General features: G+C 44.1%; 1 protein-coding gene across 1 annotated transcript in view; it reads right to left on the reverse strand.

Moving 5' to 3' along the window:
- Positions 1 to 707: 707 nt before the first annotated feature.
- LOC144785017 (scavenger receptor cysteine-rich type 1 protein M130-like) overlaps positions 708 to 18,254 on the reverse strand; it is a 196,353-nt gene continuing 178,806 nt past the window's right edge. Inside the window, exons 15-17 of the mRNA XM_078664134.1 lie at positions 13,705 to 13,812; positions 2,682 to 2,807; positions 708 to 1,476 (exon numbers count right to left, since the gene is read on the reverse strand). Coding sequence (XP_078520260.1) covers positions 1,358 to 1,476; positions 2,682 to 2,807; positions 13,705 to 13,812 — 353 coding nt within the window. The 3' untranslated portion in view covers positions 708 to 1,357. The remainder of the gene's footprint in view (positions 1,477 to 2,681; positions 2,808 to 13,704; positions 13,813 to 18,254) is intronic.

An 18,254-nucleotide genomic window follows, 5' to 3' on the forward strand; every position in this document is an offset into this window, starting at 1 on the left:
ACATCTTTACCCTACCTTTCCCAATTTAAAGAGTCAAAAGGGATTTAAAATTGCATTGTTTCATACAATGTTTTGCTAAATTTCTGTATTAGGGACCTCTTTAAAAGAATATGTCTCAATTGTTTTGGATCACCTTTATAAATACTTAGAATGAGCAGCTACCACCTGTCCTAAGTATGAGGGGGTCACCCGTGTGCTCCGTTTGATGATTAGAAAACCTCCATCACATTCGGGTCATCTTCTCTTTAGGGCAGGGGTTCCGAACCTTTTCTATGCCCGCACCCCTAGGAAATGTTTGATTAATGTTTGCACTGCCTACAAAAGTCTTGTCGGATTCCTATTATGCATACAGTACATACTTTCCCTCTTTGTTGCACCCCCTGAAATGCCATCTCGCACCCCAGGTTGGGGACCCCTACTTTAGGGTCACTGGCAACTAATGACCTAATCCTGCACCTTAATTCCGAGGCAATACACAGACGATAAAGGCATTAGACCGCTTCTCGCCTGTGGTGCATTATAACTAGGGCTCCCAGTTTTATGGTATTTATTGTTTTGACTTTTACACCTGTATTTATCCATATTTGTTGTTTTGCTAATTTAATCTGTATTTATCCATATTTTGTTTGGGTTCTGTGAAGAAATGGAGCTCGAAAGTAGTATATTTCCACATGTATTTAATCAATAAATGTTCATTCATGCTTGAATGCCTGAGAGATTTCAATGCTATGGAAACCCAGAGACAATAAATCAATGCACTAATATGAAAACATATGCATATCAGTATCAACCTTGTGCATATCTACTGCTGTTTAGGCCTCTTTACTAAAATTCCTTTCTTATTTTAACATCCTTGCCTGTTAATCCGCACAGCTGTACGCTTGGCAGCCATGACTGACAGCATTTAGAATCACTGAAAAAAACAACCGACTTTCCGTTTTTATCCACATTTAAAAATAAATACAGACAGAAAAATAGATGGGGTTCTGTCAGTATTTATCTGTAAAAATCAGTAAAAACGGAAAACAGGGAGCCTTCATTATAACTGGTAACTGCTATATAAACTACTTGGAACCCCAGGACACCTTAAAAGTAGCACTTCAATATAAGCTTATTCCTAAAAAAAAAATAATGATAATTGCAAAGCATATGCAGGAGAGCCACAACTCTATAACCCCTGTGGCAGTGTTGACTGAGGCTGCAGATGGCCCCCTCCCCGCCAGGACTGATAATCACAGAGAGTTCAGTGCTTGAGGGAGAGGAGAGCTTGGAAGCCTCACGCCGGAACTAAAGTTGGCCTCGTAGTCCACATGCGCTGTGCCCGTGGGGATGTAGAGCTTGTTTTTTCTTTTCTTCGTTAGGGGTCCAGCTGTATCACCTCAAATTCGCTGTGCCTCTGATTTGGTGCAGGCTTTTCGATTACAGTCGCGGTTTCGGGCTCTGGGTGCAGTCCATCTCTGGAAGCATCGGGTTGTCCTGCACGAGAAAATGGAGAGGCAGTAGTAAAGAAGCAGAGAATGAAAGCAGTGAAATGAAAGAGGCGACGAGGGAGACAAAAGGGTGCTGGTTCTTAGCTTCAGAGATGGCAGCCTCATTTCATTAAGAACTACGGGGCTTTTTTATGAGCCCTTGAGTCACTTTTGCGCCGCCGGTGCGTCACTTTTTGTGACGCATCAGCAGCTTAAAAAATGCGCCATGTTACGTCATATTTACAAAGTGACGTATCTAGGTAGATGCCTTATTTTGTAAACCCCGGAGCCACATTATACCTGCGTCAGTTATAATGTATGCAGGGTGGGCGTTCTGACGCAAGTAAGCCTCGTAGAAGTGATACAGTGAAATCTATGACATTTCACTGCATCACTTCTAGGACGCAAATGCATCAATATCTTAAGCCTGCCTCACAGCAGGCGTAAGACTGACGCAGTCACATTTGAAATGCGACTTGCCCATATGAAATGACCCATTGAGGGAGTTGCATCACTTTTGTGACACACTCCAGCAATGCGTTATTTTTTGCGCCTACAGATCCTTCAGAAATACTGACGTATCTGTAACTCCTTGCGATATGATGCGTAATACTGTAAATATGACGCATCCAGCATGTCGCAAGGAGGGCACAATGAAAAGTGACGCATCGCTGTTTGAACGCAGCGATGCGGCACTTTTCATAAATGAGGCCCTACGTACTTCGCTTCATGAACTTGTTCCGCTGGATGCTCTATCTAACCGTAGATTTCTCACCTTTGGAATATCCCCAAACGTCAAGCTGGATCATAACTTTTTCACAGCAGTGCTCCAGTGAACCGCTAAGTGGTGTTGAATGGCTCTGCATTGGCCTTGTTCTGCCCCAGAAGTGACAGTGCCGAGCCACATCTAAGCCCCACCCCTGCTCGCTGAAGTCAGTTTCTTGCTTGACTCATTCCGCGCCTTTGGATATTGAACAGAAAACGATTGATGGTACCCATGTGTAGGATCTCTAATTTGGGGCTTTTTTAGATGGTAAAAGGAGACCTCTTTCTGCTGGATGCTCTTTCTAACCGTACATTTCTGGCTACATCTAAATCTGACGCTGGTGTGACCCGCCCAGGCTCTGAGTGGTACTGGTTAACTCATGCTAGCCCTCTCCTTTTATGCTACTAAACGCTCATTCATCAGGAGCAACTCCTGCTAAATGTTACCTGGCAGCCAGCTGAGCGGGATCACCACTTCCGCATCATCATAGCGCTCGTCTTCAATGTCGCTGTCCGCCGCGCCTTCCGTATTTTTCTGGGAATCCAATTGGTTGAGGGGGTTTTTGATTCCACCTGCAGGGCACACACCAAGGCTGGAGTCAAAACAAGTCAAAAGCACCCTCCTCCTTCCTGAACCACCAAAAACACCAGCAGGGCTGCATGGAAGGGGACACTTCCCTTGAACCCTTCAATTCAAAGCAAAAATGCAGGCAAGGTTGAGCTTGCCACATGGCTACCATTTTAGCTTAAATTAAATATCTGTGCTTTTCTGCCACACCAGACATGCAAAGGTATTTCATATTTATGTGGGATCTTCTGTTCCTTGGGTGCTCTTGTTGCTTCCTGCCTTCAATGCGGCTTCCTGTTTAGAGCCCGCCCACCTCCTGACAGCATACAATACATTGAATAGGGTCACAGTCGCCAGTCACATCAGCAGAAATAGCGTACCATTGTTTGAAATTTCATGGGGATTTAATTTTGGTGGTGATGGGGAGGCTTGGTAGGTTCTGTACAAAAGCACTGATCTCCGGGAACGTTTATTGAAAATATTAAAAAAGATGAATGGTGGTGATTGGAGTTACCAAACCATCCAGTGGCACAGCCCCTTTTCCTAAGATATGCTTTTACCATAACCCGCGTTTCCCAAATTCAGCCCTGCTTTTGGTTCCGCGTCTGAAATGGACAGTTGAAAAAGACATGCTGGAAGCCTCATGCTAAAATTACTTAATCCCACCTCTAGTTCCAATAACCTGCCATAAACATATCTGTCTAACTATAATTCCCTGTGTTCAAATAACCTCCTGACGAGACCCTCTCCATTCTTCCTGGCGCCATGGTGGTTCTTTATAAACCTCGAAAAAATAATTTATAAGGAGGCCGTACCAGAACTTCTCGACAGGATGGCTATGCCTTAAATGGGACACTAATACTACATTCCACCAGTGTCAGTAGATTAAACGGGAAAGCACTACTACTTCTTAGCAGGACTACTACATTTTAAAGGAACATGACCTTCACTACAAGACAGTACTAGTCCATTGCAAAATGACCGCCGTGCTTTTAAAGAAAGAGCACCATTATTTCTCCAAATGACTGCTACACATTAAAAAAAAAAACTACCATCAATTCTCAAAATGATATCTACACTTTTAAAGAAACTACCATCAGTTCTCTAAATGGCTGCTACACTTTTAAAGAAGCCACCATCAATTCCCAAAATGGCCCCTACACTTTTAAAGGAACTACCATCAATTCTCAAAATGGCTGCTCATCGTTTCAGGAAACTACCATCAATTCTCAAAATGGCTGCTACTGTTTTAAAGGAAGAGTGCTACAACATGACTACTACGTTTCTTATGGAACAACAACATGATTACTCAAAGTCGTGGTTACAGTTTTAAAGGTACAGAAAAATCACATTTCACTGCAACTGCAACGCTCTTAAAAGAACAGCATTAGCATTTCACAGAGGGACTTTCACACTCAGAATGAGGTACTGTGAGGTACTCTCATAAGAGTAGCTATACTTTTAACTACAAATTTACAGCCTTGCTTAGCAGGGCTATTATACCTTCTATATCACAGTCCGTAATTTTTCGACGGGCTTCCACGCAATCATTGGGACAGTCAGCAGGCTTCCACGCAATCATTGGGACAGTGCCAATGTATGACTACAGAGCTGCTACTCTTTTACAGTGTCCTCGCCTGTAAGTAGGGTGGTGCTTATTCAAAGAATGAAATGAATTCGTACTTGTATAGCACACTTATACCCTGAGGTGTCTTGGCGCTGTACGCATACCGCTGTGGAACCCTTCCGGGCTTTTCCCTGTGAAATGCCCACTCCTGGGCACCCCCAAGGTGAAGCCAGGCATCCCAGCGCTGTTGGGGCTGTTGTGGAGATTATGCAAGCTATTGCCCAGAGTTGCAGAGTGGGACCCATGATTAGATTAAGCACCGAGGCGAGAATGATCAGGTTCGAGGAAATTGAGCCCAAGACCCGCCGAGGCGGGAATTGAACCCTGGTCCCGGGCCAGACCTCTACATCAGGGTCTGTCGTTCTAACCATTGAGCCACACTTCTCCACAAAGAAGACCGGACCAGCATCTTCCAGCTGGGCCACTACACTTCTTATCACACATCGTAAGCAACTCTCAACAAGGTTGTTGTATGTTAACAGGAAAGTCCCAGCACTTCGGAGTGTGTCTGTTGTGCACTTAATAGAACCAAATGTATCCCCAGTTCTACCTCTGCATATGACACTAGAGACTGGATCAGCAATTGTTGGGACATGTTGATTAAATAGAGGAGCCTGCAGGCCGCCTTCTGTCTGACACGTCATAATTTGCACAAATAGGAGAGTGAAACATGTATCAATACAACCAGTCCCACACCAACACACCAGCATATTCCCTATCCACCCTTGAATACTAACTGCTTGAACCCACCTGGGACAGACCAGGCTGAGCCATATATTACCTACTACCTGGGCTGAGACTGAGGTCAGGGCTTTCCAACCAGGTGTCAGAATCAGCTGTGTTCTGTCCATCCTCTCTACCTGTGCAGCCTGCCCTGCCTCCAATCAGTCAAAAATCCTCCGCCTGTGCTACTGAAGGCCGCAAGCAGCTGTTCAAGCAGTAGACGACTATGTGTCCATTATTAATAAGATGTTTGTTCATGAGCAGCCACTAATATGCCAACATGTCCAGTTCAATAATGGATCCCTAGCAACCTAAATTGTATGATGGGAGGCTAGCACTTAAAGGCCACTGAATAGTACAGAGATCTTGGAATTATCCTCAATGTAGTAAAGAAGTGTGATAGATTTTTGTCAAAGAGAGGGCTATAAGACCACGAAAGGATGGGTTACTTACCTGTAATATTAGTTCTCCAGCTGTTTTACATTCTAGATAACATGCTCTAGGATACATGCCAACTTCATAGAAGGTTCCAGAACATGTAGGAAAGCATGTTTACTTTTTGCTTCTCAGCCTCATTAGGCAGCAGAGTAGTGTCTAAGGGCTTGGTTTAGAGTCAGAGGGTAATGTAAAGTTTGGCTAAGTGATTTTAAGCACCCTATCATGATATTTTTTCTATACTTTGTAGTCTTATGAATAAGGTGGTAAACACTGTGACACAAGACAACAAAGAGCTGAAGACCAAATGTTTACAGATCATGGTATTGTTCATTGTATTGATATGGACTAGAGCATGTGCACAACAAACAGCTGAAGACAGATCATGTTTTGGTTCATTGTATTGATAGAGCTATATGCCACCTTGGCAGTTCGGTGTGGACTGTTCCCATGAGACACAGGGTCAAGGCTGATTTGCATATGGCTGGGTCTAAACAGGGGTGGCATGGTGAGCAAAAGAACGATTCCGTCCATCATTTGTTTGCGTAGCACTTTTCACCCTAAGTGGGAAGGGTATGCCCAGACGTGGGTCCCTTGCTCACGGTGCCACTGGATTCAAGCTAGCCTGGCTGATGAAGGGTAATAGCTAGAAACCGGTCCCAGGATGCTTGTTTCCAGTCCAGGGAGGACCTGGCTTGGCAGTTCGGTCTGGACTGTTCCCATGAGGCACAGGGTCAAGATTGATTTGCATTTGGCTGGGTCTAAACTGGGGTAGCATGGTGAGTAAAAGAATGATGAATTTAACCCAGATCTCTTGACTGGGGATGAATGTATGATTTATTCAGCATTCCGTCCATCATTTGTTTGCGTAGCACCTTAGCCGAGGGCACAAAGGAAAGGCCCTACCCAATTTAGGGTCCTCACATTGTAATTCAGCCCTATAATCCTAATCATGGGAATAATTTCCTACCTGACTCAATGAGGCTGCTTTTCGAATTATAAACTATGGAATATTCTCAAAGATGGTTTTGGCTGCAACTTGACTCTTGTGGACTCAGCATTGAAAACCCTCTGGAATTGTGAATGATGTTAAATATACATTGTAAAAATGAAGACTGAATATGCTCATCAAAAAAGAAGTGGTTAGTGGTTCATAGTAGTAACACTTAATGGTTATTACTACATACTGTATGTCTATGTCAGTGACTGGATGGAAGGTAGATAAAGGTTTTTTGACAGTAGTCTCCGGCAGAGTGTTGAGAACAGTGCCCGTGCTGAGATCTGTACCGAGATCTTATCAGAGTTTATACGCGTTGACCAGAAAGAGCGCTCCTTGCACCCTCAGCATGTTGCTGGACGCTGATATCACAGTGTGGTTAGGTGTCCTGCTGCCTAATCACTCTGTCGTCTCTGCGCTCAAGTGATCTCGAGGTGGGTTCTATCGGCTGCGAGTTGGGCAAGCCTTGAAGTGAGGTTTTTGATGAGAAGATCAGTCTGGAAAGGCATCTAATGGACTCACTACACTGTTGACTTGGGCACCAATGTTATGTCATCCAGATACTGCAGACAAGCTGATAGTAGAAAGAGATGCCTCCAAAAGAGCAGATGGTTCAGTTTTGTTACAAGAGCAAGAAGATAAAGGACCAGAATATCCTAACTTGGATTTACCAGGTTTTGTCAGAACATGAACAGAAGTGTTCCCTTCTTGAAAGAGACCATATAGCCATGTAGAGGGCTTGTATCTAATGGAACCATCTTTTGATAGGCACAATAGAAGCATTTGAAATCCAAACTCATCATCAGAATTTGGAGTGTTGACAAAATCTTCAATGTGGAAAAAAATTCAAGCTAGAGGGCCATTATTCTTTGCGCTGTATGGTTTCACTATCACTCAAACTTATTGTTCAAATAATGGGTTACCGCATATTCTTTCCTGTTGTTATCCCGAGTCACTACTCGCTTATGATCAGCCTCCAATTTTTTTCTCAGCACCTGGTTGGAATAGTTTAGTCTTTCTCAAAGTCAAGATGCCTCAAGAACATGTGAATCCAAAGAATTTAGAAGATCTTCATCTGAAGACCCTCTTAGTTTGATGAAATCAATTTTATTTCAACCAGCAAGCTGTCTTTGCGCCGACCAAGGACTTGCAGTTGGATGTAATTAAGAACTGCCATGACTCAGCCATTTCTAGTCATAGAAGAGTTAAGACTACGTTGGTTTCAGTTTTACAGTCATTTTGATGGACTACTGTTCAGTCTGTTTTTCAAGAATATGTTTTCGCCTGTCATATTTGTGGCCAGAATACAATCTAACCCTTTTGAATTTTACATGTCTGTATATCTTCCACCTTCAGAAAAATACTGTATGATAATGGTTACAATAGACACTTTTTCAAAGATGGTTTATTTTCTCCTCTGCCCAAGATACCAACAGCTTAAGAAATGGCCCAGTTTTTGGTTGATATGTTTTGTCTTCATTGATTGCCTCATTCTATCATAAAGGGACACAAAGGATCCCAATTATGAGAGCCTTGGGTGAGGAAATGGGAATTAAACAACCAATTTCTTGTGGTCATCATCTCCAGTCGAATAGGCAAAAAAAGGGAACTAATCAAAATTTGTAGCAATCTTTACCGAGCTACTGTAATGCAACTCAAGATAATTGGACTACCTATTTATCATTTGCGCAAAATGTTCTTATAACGGTGTAACCCGAATTTCCACCAAGGTTTTACCTTTCTTTCGTATGCAAGGATTTCACCCAAGAGCTTCCCAATCTTCTCCAGTTGATTCCATGGTTGCAGTGGCTACTGATTGCTTGAGTCGGTTACTGAAACACAGGTACTTTTGTTGCTGAATGTGTACACCATTCCAAGGTTAAGATGAAGGAGTATGCTGATGAATCAATATCAAATTCTTCTTATTTTGCTCCTGTTGAGAAAATTTGCACGTTTTCTCATTTGTTTTCCTGGTCATACGTTGCCAGCTCTTGGAGGGGTATCAAGGGTGAAGAGGCATTTTCGTCTTCAGAGGCTTTGGAAGAGGTGGAATTTGGTGCCTCAAACGGAGCTCGGAAGGAGACAACAGCTACTAGTGCCAAACGTCTACTGTCTCTGACTTGTTCCTACTGGAGTAAGAGGAGCACCAGGCCACATCCTGGATCACCTACCTTGGCATCTGGCCATCTGAGTCTTTCATTTACAGGCTGCATCTGCCTGCAATGATGTGTACCCTGTCATTCTGCCTCTGGTTTAGTGAAGAAGAGGGGGTGCTGCCCCTACAGGATCTTTAGTTTGGCCGAGAACAGAACTGAATGTTTTTAACCCATCTCCTTGAGTTTCCTTTTCACACCCATAGGTGTTGGGCAGCCAGTGTATAATCTGAGAAGACGAGCTTCTGGTGGCTGTCCATTTCAAGACATTGTGCTTGTCGTGTCATATGTAGTATCTTGTCGCGATCCTTGAAGTGTAGTAGTTAGACAACAGTCAGCCTCGATGGAGCACAAGTAGGGTGTCCGAGGGCAGCAACATAGTGGGCTCTCTCTGGAAAGAAAAAATGGGAGACATTGTTGCCTTCTACAAAGCTCTTTGTCCAATTGTCCATGCCTTCATACCCCCGCTCTGCCCTCAAGGAAACTTACTGTATTAGTTCCTACATCTGTTGCTGTGGGTCTGAGGTAGTAATTCCTAAAATGCCCTGTCTGTTTGGATGACTCTTTCGGCCCACCTCTACTGGTTATCAACCAACCACTGTCCAGGAGAGAAGATCTGGTGGTCCCTATGGTTTTCAGGATACAATCAAGCTTATTTATACTGATGGCGAAGGGGTCCATTACTGAACATCTTGACAGTCCACTGATGGTTGCGAAATGAACTTGGCCTGCTTCATCCTTCCCATGGCTTCCAAGACTATGACCGAAACGAAAAAAGAAATAGCAATCCACAAGGATAATCTTATCCAGACAATATTGAACCGGTAGGACCAGAGATATGCAATTAAACATTGTTTGGTCCAAAAAGTGCCAAAAAGCCCAAAGCACCAATCGTGGCTATCTGGTCATGCGAGATCGGCTGAATTTCACAAGTTGTGGCCAACCGCGATAGAGCGCAGGCCAGATATAGGGAACAGGTTATTCTTGCTGAAAGAGTTACTATTAAAGTCCAGCGCAAAGAGTTCCGTTCACAATAGAAGGGGTCACAAGGAGCAGGGAGAGCGTCACGGATGGTCATCGGTGTAGTGTAAAGAGCAGGCTGGATGTCGCAGATCGTTGTTGTTGTGCGAAGTTCTTTCGGCGTCGCGGACAGTCATTCCTGGACCTTTTCATTACCGGTCACCCCACTGTGTCGATGCTAAAGCACGAAGTGCAGATCTCGCACTGCTGGGCGTCATTATTCTTGGTCGCTGCAGTGTGAAGAGTGGGATTTGCTCAACTGATGCCACATAAAGGGTCAAGGACCTGAAGGGCACCAATTGGGGATCTGGAACTACCTCTCTAAGAGGCCAGTAGAGCTCAGACAGGTCCAGTTGCAGGTCTGGGCAGGTACAGGGGGCCTCTGGAGCTTGTTATGTCCCTGTAGCTAGGAAATGAAAGTCAGCTGACTGACCCTTCGAGTAACTTCAGCCAGGGCTAAAGGGTGTAGATCCAATCTTCCTTCTCAGCAAGCAGAGCAGCAGAGTAGCAGGGCAGCAGAGTGGCAGTCCTTCTGGTAGCAAAGCAGCACAGCAATCCTTCTTCTATAGTATACACACGTTCATGAATGTACTAAAAAGTTGGCATCTGAGGTCCAATATTTATACCTGGTGCCATCTTTGAAGTGTGAGAAACTTCTACAGGATTCCCTTTGAAGTGCTCAGATTTTCTGCCTCCCCTGTCCTAGCTCCAGATTAAATTCAGGGGTATGCAATCCGTTGTGGAACAGCAGGACGCAGCTTATTTAGATGTAAGTAGAACTGTGTCAACTCCGCCCTACCATCCTGCCAGTGATGCCCCATCCAGGCACACCTAAGCTCTCTACTGTGTGTGGCTGTCTAGGAGGAATATTCAAAGACCATCTACCATCCACACCTAGTCATGCGAATCACAGACAGGCTGCAGGCACTAAATATCTAAGGTAGGAAAATACCAACTTTCTAAAAGTGTCATTTTCAAAATTGTAATTTCAAATCTTACCACCATAAAAGAGGATTTTTCATTTCAATGTCAAAGACGCCATATATGAACTGGTTACCTGTTCCCATTTGGAAACTATCCTTAATAAATGTAATAAGGCAACTCCAGTGTTACTATATGAGAGAGGTAGGTTTTGCGTTAGTAAAAAACTCCTACGTTTGTTTTTCAATATCAAGACATGTAAAACTTAAAAGCACACATCCTACTTTTTAAATACATTGCACCCTGGCTGTAGGTTGTTTAGGGCCTACCATAGAGGTGACTTATATGTACTAAAAAGGAAGGTTTAGGCCTGGCAAAACGTTTATTTTCCCTGATCGAAATGTATCTGATGCAAGACCAAATGATTCTATCTAATAGCAGTAACACCTCATCAGATACTTTCATATTTGTTGAACCTGGCAAAAGATGGTCAACAATACTCCTCAATATGAGTTCATCTGGCAGAAGTGTCATCGGTCTGGAGAGCAAAGGACAACTCAGCCATGCTTTTCTTCACAGACAATCCTAAAGCAATCTTTTCAGAGTAGTAATCTATTTTAGTAAAGATGAACTTGCTTCCCACTTTTCTTGTATTTATTATTGTTGTAATGTACGGCTTGCTAATTTTAATTACGTACGTGACTATAGATAAAGTTCCAATGCTGTAAAGAAATTAATTTCTTACCTGCAGCTCCAGTTCTCTAGCATTGGCATTTTTTATATATTCACATGGGACCCTCCATCCACCCCTGCCTGAGGCTCAAAAATTATATACTCTTCTGGGGCACTTCATTTCATCTTCTCACTTGTGCTATGAAATCTGAGATATGGAGGCCTCTAGGGAGAGTAGGAGATTTGGCATTTCCTCCTCACTGGCTAAAGTTCAGGTTGTCTCAAATGAGGTGGATGTGCTACTAACCAAACACTGTTGCTGAGGCCTCCGCCCATTATAACATTGTTTACTGCTATTCAAGATTATCAGGGTTTTCCAGCCTGATGAGGGTGAATTGTTCAAGAACGTGACTAAATGAAAGATTCCAGCACTGGGGAACTGGAGTTACAGGTAACTCATTTCTTATTTTAAGGGCAGGGAGGGTGCAACTCCTTGTTTGAGTGGAGGTCAGAAGCCTGTCAGATGCCTACAGGGATGTGAAAGAGTAGTGCAGGACTATAACTAATAATTTTGCAAACAAGATGGTCTCCATTTCTCCTTATATTTTTCTTAACACAGTGCTGTTGTGTGGTCATTAAGTAAGGAGATGCCGGGAAGTGACAGACCGGCTTCATGATTGGATGCCCTGAAATAAAATAGAAAGGACTTTAAAAGGACATGATCAATGTCAGCTGTGCCCAATTGGCATGTTTAGTGGACAGACCCCTTGCACCAGAGGGGAGCACTGGCTTCTAAATCTCAATTTATGGGATAGCAGGATGTTCGCCTCCCGTCACCAAGTCAAAGGACTGAATAAACCAGATGCTACGTCCTTTAGCCACCAAAAAGCTCAGGGAAGCATTACAAGAATCAGGCAAACTGCCCTATGAAGCCAACTTTGCTGAATGGTTGATATGGTGTTTAGGGACCAACATTGAGAACTGCTTTCAATGGTGTCCTTTGAAGCCTGTGTTTGGGCCAGCCTTTGGAGGCAATGAGAGGAGCAAAGGAAGTTGGCATGGAAAGAAATTGGATCCACCAGGAGAGTAATGCTAGCGGGCCCGATTCACAGAACTAACTTAAGACAAAATCCTAAACTTACTACTTATAGTATTCACAGAAGTTAGGATTTTCTCTTAACTTTGTCTTAAGACAGACTTAAGTTAGGATTTTGTCTTAAGTCTGTCTTAAGTCTGTTTTAAGACAAACTTAAGACAAAATCTTAACACCTGTGAATACCAAAAGTAGTAAGTTTTGGATTTTGTCTTAAGTTAGTTTAGTGAATCGGGCCCAACATCTCTGGGAGGCACCAGTCCAGGAACCGCAATTGGTTCATTGGCGCCTATGAGGCTGGCGTTGACACAATTATTCTCAATTTCTTGTCGCCAATTCTATGCCCCACAGCGTTCTAGATGGCCGGCTAATGAGTTTGGCTTCCAGGATTGTTTAAAGGTCATGTAAAGCAGGGGAGAGCTATGGCAAAGAGGCGGCTCATGGCATCTTTTAGTACCTGCACATGGGTGACGGTGTGTTAGGAGCAGATAATGAGGAAATAGCCAGAGCAGGTCTAAGAGGGTAATGAAGGACTTTCCTTGGTGGGCTGGCTAAGACGAAGCCAGGGTATTGTCAAACCAAATATGAGACCAAAGTTTAAAATGGGTAGAGTCCAGAGCATGTACAGAAACAAGGCTAAAGTCCTTACGACAAAACATATACACCAGCATCGAGGGCACCAATGCATTAAAACCAAGGTAAAGTTGCCCTAATCGGGGCCAGCCCTGTTGATTCTCACTGACACCCAGAGTGCCACAGGGAAGAGAGTATGGGCAGTAAGCCCAGTTAAACTATCTCTCTACATATTTTCTGTGGATATATAAGATATAGGCACTGCTGCAGCTATTAACATAAATTGCACAGTGTCATCTACTTTACCATACGAGGTAGGGCTCTCTGTATTTATTAGTTTGTAAGAAAACCAAGGCACTATGACACTACAAGTTATGTGCCTTTCTGCACCAAGTTTCTTACTACCTGTACCCATTCCTTCTCTAACAAAGTAGAACAAGCATTGGCAATACCAAAGCTGCTGATATGCATGTAATACGTGTAGGCACATGGTAGATCCATTATTCCATGCATGCGAAATTGTGACGCATGAAGCGCAGATGCTTCCCCTTAGACAGAATGGTGCCGATACACAATGTACACATTCAGTACATGCCACTGGTTTGTGACATCAGCATGATTAGCATGCCAACAATAATGCTGTCTGCACCCAGATTATAAATTTTAGGAAAAGTAAAAAGGTACACACCCATTTCTTCCATCCTCATCATGGCATCTGCATCCTTCGCATCACTGTCCCTAGTGTCACCAGGTATTTCATCGTAGATCTTTTCAGAGGGCTTCCTAAAGAAGGAACCTGCCATTGCAACATTACAAGTTACACTCTTTCTTGCACTTGTAAAATCCTAAAAAAGTCAGATCTGCATATTTGTGGTTACATAAAATTTACAGCTGAAAGAAAGTCTGAAGGGGATGGATTGCATCTTGAAGACCATGTGGAATTTCTTTAGATGCTCCCTTGTGAGTGGCTGGATTTAGAAGAAAGCGAGACAACATGCCATGCAGCAAGATGAAACTTAATCAATCAATCAATCAATCAGAGTACTTGTAAAGCGTGCTACTTACCAGTGAGGGTCTCAAGGCGCTGAGGGGACGGGGGTGCTGCTACTGTTCGAAGAGCCAGGTCTTGAGGAGTCTTCTGAAGACGAGTAGGTCGTACGTTGGAGGTCGTACGTTGGATGCGGGGGACGGCGGCAAGGGCGACGCTGGCGGAGCAGAGCTGGCGGGTGGGGGTGTTGGAAGCTGAGTCTGCTGTTCAGGTAGGCTTGTCCGGCGTTGTGGAGTGCTTTGTGTGCGTGGGTGAGGAGCTTGAAGGTGATCCTCTTGTCGATGGGGAGCCAGTGTAGGTTTCTCAGGTGGGGGGTAATGTGGCTGCGGCGGGGGGCGTTGACGATCAGTCGGGCGGAGGCGTTTTGGATGCATTGTAGTCGTCGTAGGTGTTTGGCTGGGATTCCTGCATAGAGTGCGTTGCCGTAGTCCAGTCTGCTGCTGATGAGGGCATGTGTCACCGTTCTTCTTGTTTCGGTCAGGATCCACTTGTAGATCCTGCGGAGCATGCGGAGTTTGTTGTAGCAGGAGGAGGAGACGGTGTTGACTAATTTAGACATGGAGAGGGAGGAGCCGAGGATGAATCCTAGGTTGTGTGCATGGTCCGTGGGTGTTGGTGCTGTTCCCATCGTGGTCAGCCACCAGGAGTCGTCCCAGGCTGAGGGGGTGGGTCCGAGGATGAGGACCTCCGTCTTGTCTGAGTTCAGCTTCAGATGGTTGCTCCTCATCCAGTCGGCGACGGCCTTCATTCCCTCATGGAGGTTGGTTTTGGCGGTGTGTGGGTCCTTGGTGAGCGAGAGGATGAGCTGGGTGTCGTCGGCGTAGGAGATGATGTTTAGGTTGTGATGGCGGGCCACTTGTGCGAGGGGGGCCATGTAGATGTTGAACAGCGTCGGGCTGAGGGATGAGTCCTGGGGGACACCGCAGATGATGTCGGTGGCTCCGCATCGGAAGGGTGGGAGGCGGACTCTCTGGGTTCTGCCTGAGAGGAAGGACGTGGTCCAGTCAAGGGCCTTCTTTTGGATTCTGGCTTCTAGGAGGTGTGTCTTTAGAGTGCAATGGCATTCCGTGTCGAAGGCGGCTGACGGGTCCAGGAGGATGAGGGCAGATGTTTTGCCGTTGTCTAGTTGGCGCCTGATGTCGTCTGTGGCGGCGATGAGGGCTGTCTCGTGCTGTGGTTGCGTCTGAATCCGGACTGGGACGGGTCCAAGAAGTTGTTGTTGAAACGTACAGGCTAGACAGCAAGTAGCAAAAGCTGTTATGGAGACTGGACAACGTGCAAAGCCCTGGTGACCAAAAAGACCTTTATGAAACCCTTCCAGTAGATGCTCTGTGCAGATTATGGGCTAAGTGACCACAGCTGTGTTCCACAATATGGGGATGTGGCTCTCCTGTCGCCCCATGCCTAAGACATATTGCTTGGGGTCACGTACAACAAGAATGCATGTTTATTTAGCCCACAGGACAAGTTGGAGACCGGCTGCAGCACAAACAGTTTGGATCCAGGTTACATTGTCACATTATACTATGGTCACCACTAGGGCAATATACTCATCCACATGTATAGGAGGTTCAGAATGGTATGTACGATTCATTAAAAAAAGATTTTCTGTTAGGTTGAGGCTGTAGAGAAATACCCTAAAGTGTAAAAAATACCCTAAGCTGTAAACTCAGCTGTAAAGAAATACCGTTGGCTGTAAAAAATACCCTAAACTGTAAACTCAGCTGTAAAGAAATACCGTAAGCTGTAAGCTCAGCTGTAAAAAATACCCTTAGCTGTAAACTCAGCTGTAAAGAAATACCCTAAGCAGTAAGCTTAGCTGTAAAAATACACTAAGCTGTAAACTCACTTGTAAAGAAATACCGTAAACTGTGAACTCAGCAGTAAAAAATACCCCAAACTGTAAACTCAGCTGTAAAGAAATACCCTAAGCAGTAAGCTCAGCTGTAAAAAGTACCCTAAGCTGTAAACTCAGCTGTAAAGAAATACCGTAAACTATAAGCTTAGCTGTAAAGAAATACCCTGAAGTGTAAAAAATACCCTAAGCTGTAAACTCAGCTGTCAAGAAATACCGTAAGCTGTAAACTCAGCTGTAAAAAATACCCCAAGCAGTAAGCTCAGCTGTAAAAAATACCCTAAGCTGCAAACTCAGCTTTAAAGAAATACCCTAAGCAGTAAGCTCAGCTGTAAAGAAATACCTTGAAGTGTAAAAAATACCCTAAGCTGTAAACTAAGCTGTAAAGAAATACCGTAAACTCAGCTGTAAAGAAATACCCTGAACTGTAACCCAGCTTGCTTTCACAACAGTGTATCCAATATAAAAATGTGTAAGCTTTTACGAAATTTAACAATTTGTGGCTATTTATAATACTTCCAGGACGCTTCTTTAGTTTATGCAGGAGAGTGTTAGCAAAATTGGTGGTTTTATTTTGAAAGCAAATAATGTACCTAAAAATATTTACAACTTGAAAAATAGACATCCAAAAGGTTAGTGTTGCAGGGTGTACAGGCAACTTGTCCTTGGGACAAAATGAACACCCATACATGTTGCCCGTGATATGTCATGGGCGTCCTGATAGGAATATCACACCCCTGCCTAGCAACCTGCCAATCCCATGTTCTCACTGAGCAAATATACATGCAACTTTCTGCTCGTGCACAAATCTGCACAGATAGTCCATATTCACTTGTTAAAATTTTGCCTCTTGAGTGAAAATATTTTCCCCACTGATAAGCTCCATTCCCACCATGAAAATATTTTACTTCTGCCCTTGGCAGCCTCACAGTTACAATGAGGGAGGGAGTTACAGAGGATTTGGTCAAATACCAATAAACAGATAAGTGTGTGTGTGGGTGAGCACAAGCTCATAGGGCTTTTCAGACATGGAAATACCACTTCCCACATACATCCAGTCCCTCTGAGTAGATTTGCTCACAAGAAATTCTTCATGTGAGTAAATCCTTTTGAGAGTGAAAAAAAATATTCTCGTGTGCAAGCCTAGCTTACATGCTGAGGTGTTTTACTTACACAAGACTTTGCAGAGTTTATATAGGTGTAACATGTAAATATCCAGTCATTGATATATCACTTATTAGGACATTGGAATGTTGGGAGCTCCATTAAAAACAATGAAGTGCTCCGGGCTTATAATGGCTGGTATAAGCCCGGAGCTTCAACATTCCAATGTTTCTTTGTTCACTGCTCTGGCTGTGAACAAAGGCTTCAGGGAGCCTGAGGGGATTCCGATCCCCCTCACGCTCCCATAAGGCTTTTTTTTGTTGTTGTTAGAACATTCTGTTCCCTAGTGGCAGAATGTTCTAATAGCCTTATAGCCCTTCGTAGCTGGGCTATACCGGCTATTAAAGTCCCTCTGCCTTGTTAAAGGCCCTCGCCGAACGCTGGAGAGGGCCTCTAATAGTCGGTATAGCCCTCTACGGCAGGCTATAAGGCTATAATATGTGCCCACACTTATGGCACACAAGGGCACAATAAGATGAAGTTTCACAGTGTGGTTAAGTGAAGGATGCCAGATCTGGGGCAGCTCCCTGGATCCTCCATCGGTGACCTAGGCACTAGGCCTCAAGTAGAATCTAAGTTTATTCAATGTGACGTTTGATTGAATCGAATGAATGCTTCAAAGTCAATGTGTCAGACCAATTCATAAGACGCTTCCCCAGAAACCAAAATAGGAAAGACTGCAATGATGAATCTTGTACCATGATAGCATTAGACCTCCGGTATAATGAAAGCGCCGGCATAAGCAGAGCCCTACCATGACCAGAACACCAGGCTAGCCCGAGCCCATTCGTATCCATGGATATATATCCCAAGATTTGAGATGAATGAAGCCCTGGGATGTTCAGAATCCGATATAATCAGAAAGGGTGAATGATCAGAGCCTCGCTGGAATACAAACCAAGACCCAATATAAATTCTGGCGTCATCGGAGAGGCTGCTAAAATAGCTCTTATATCATGAGATTGCTGCCATCCTTTGTCAGATCAAAGAATGACAACAAACTTTTTTACAGGACAGGTCAATTTTTGAAGCACCTCTTGAGCAAGAAGACATTTTTATAAGACTCCTCATCCTGGCAACACCAGGCCCTTGACCCAGGTCTCTCTAAGAACACAAAAATCCAAGCTCTGGACACTTTGGCAAAATGATCATAGTATCTCTCCACCGCAGC

Source organism: Lissotriton helveticus, chromosome 10, assembly GCF_964261635.1.
Source record: "Lissotriton helveticus chromosome 10, aLisHel1.1, whole genome shotgun sequence".
Lineage (NCBI taxonomy): Eukaryota > Metazoa > Chordata > Amphibia > Caudata > Salamandridae > Lissotriton > Lissotriton helveticus.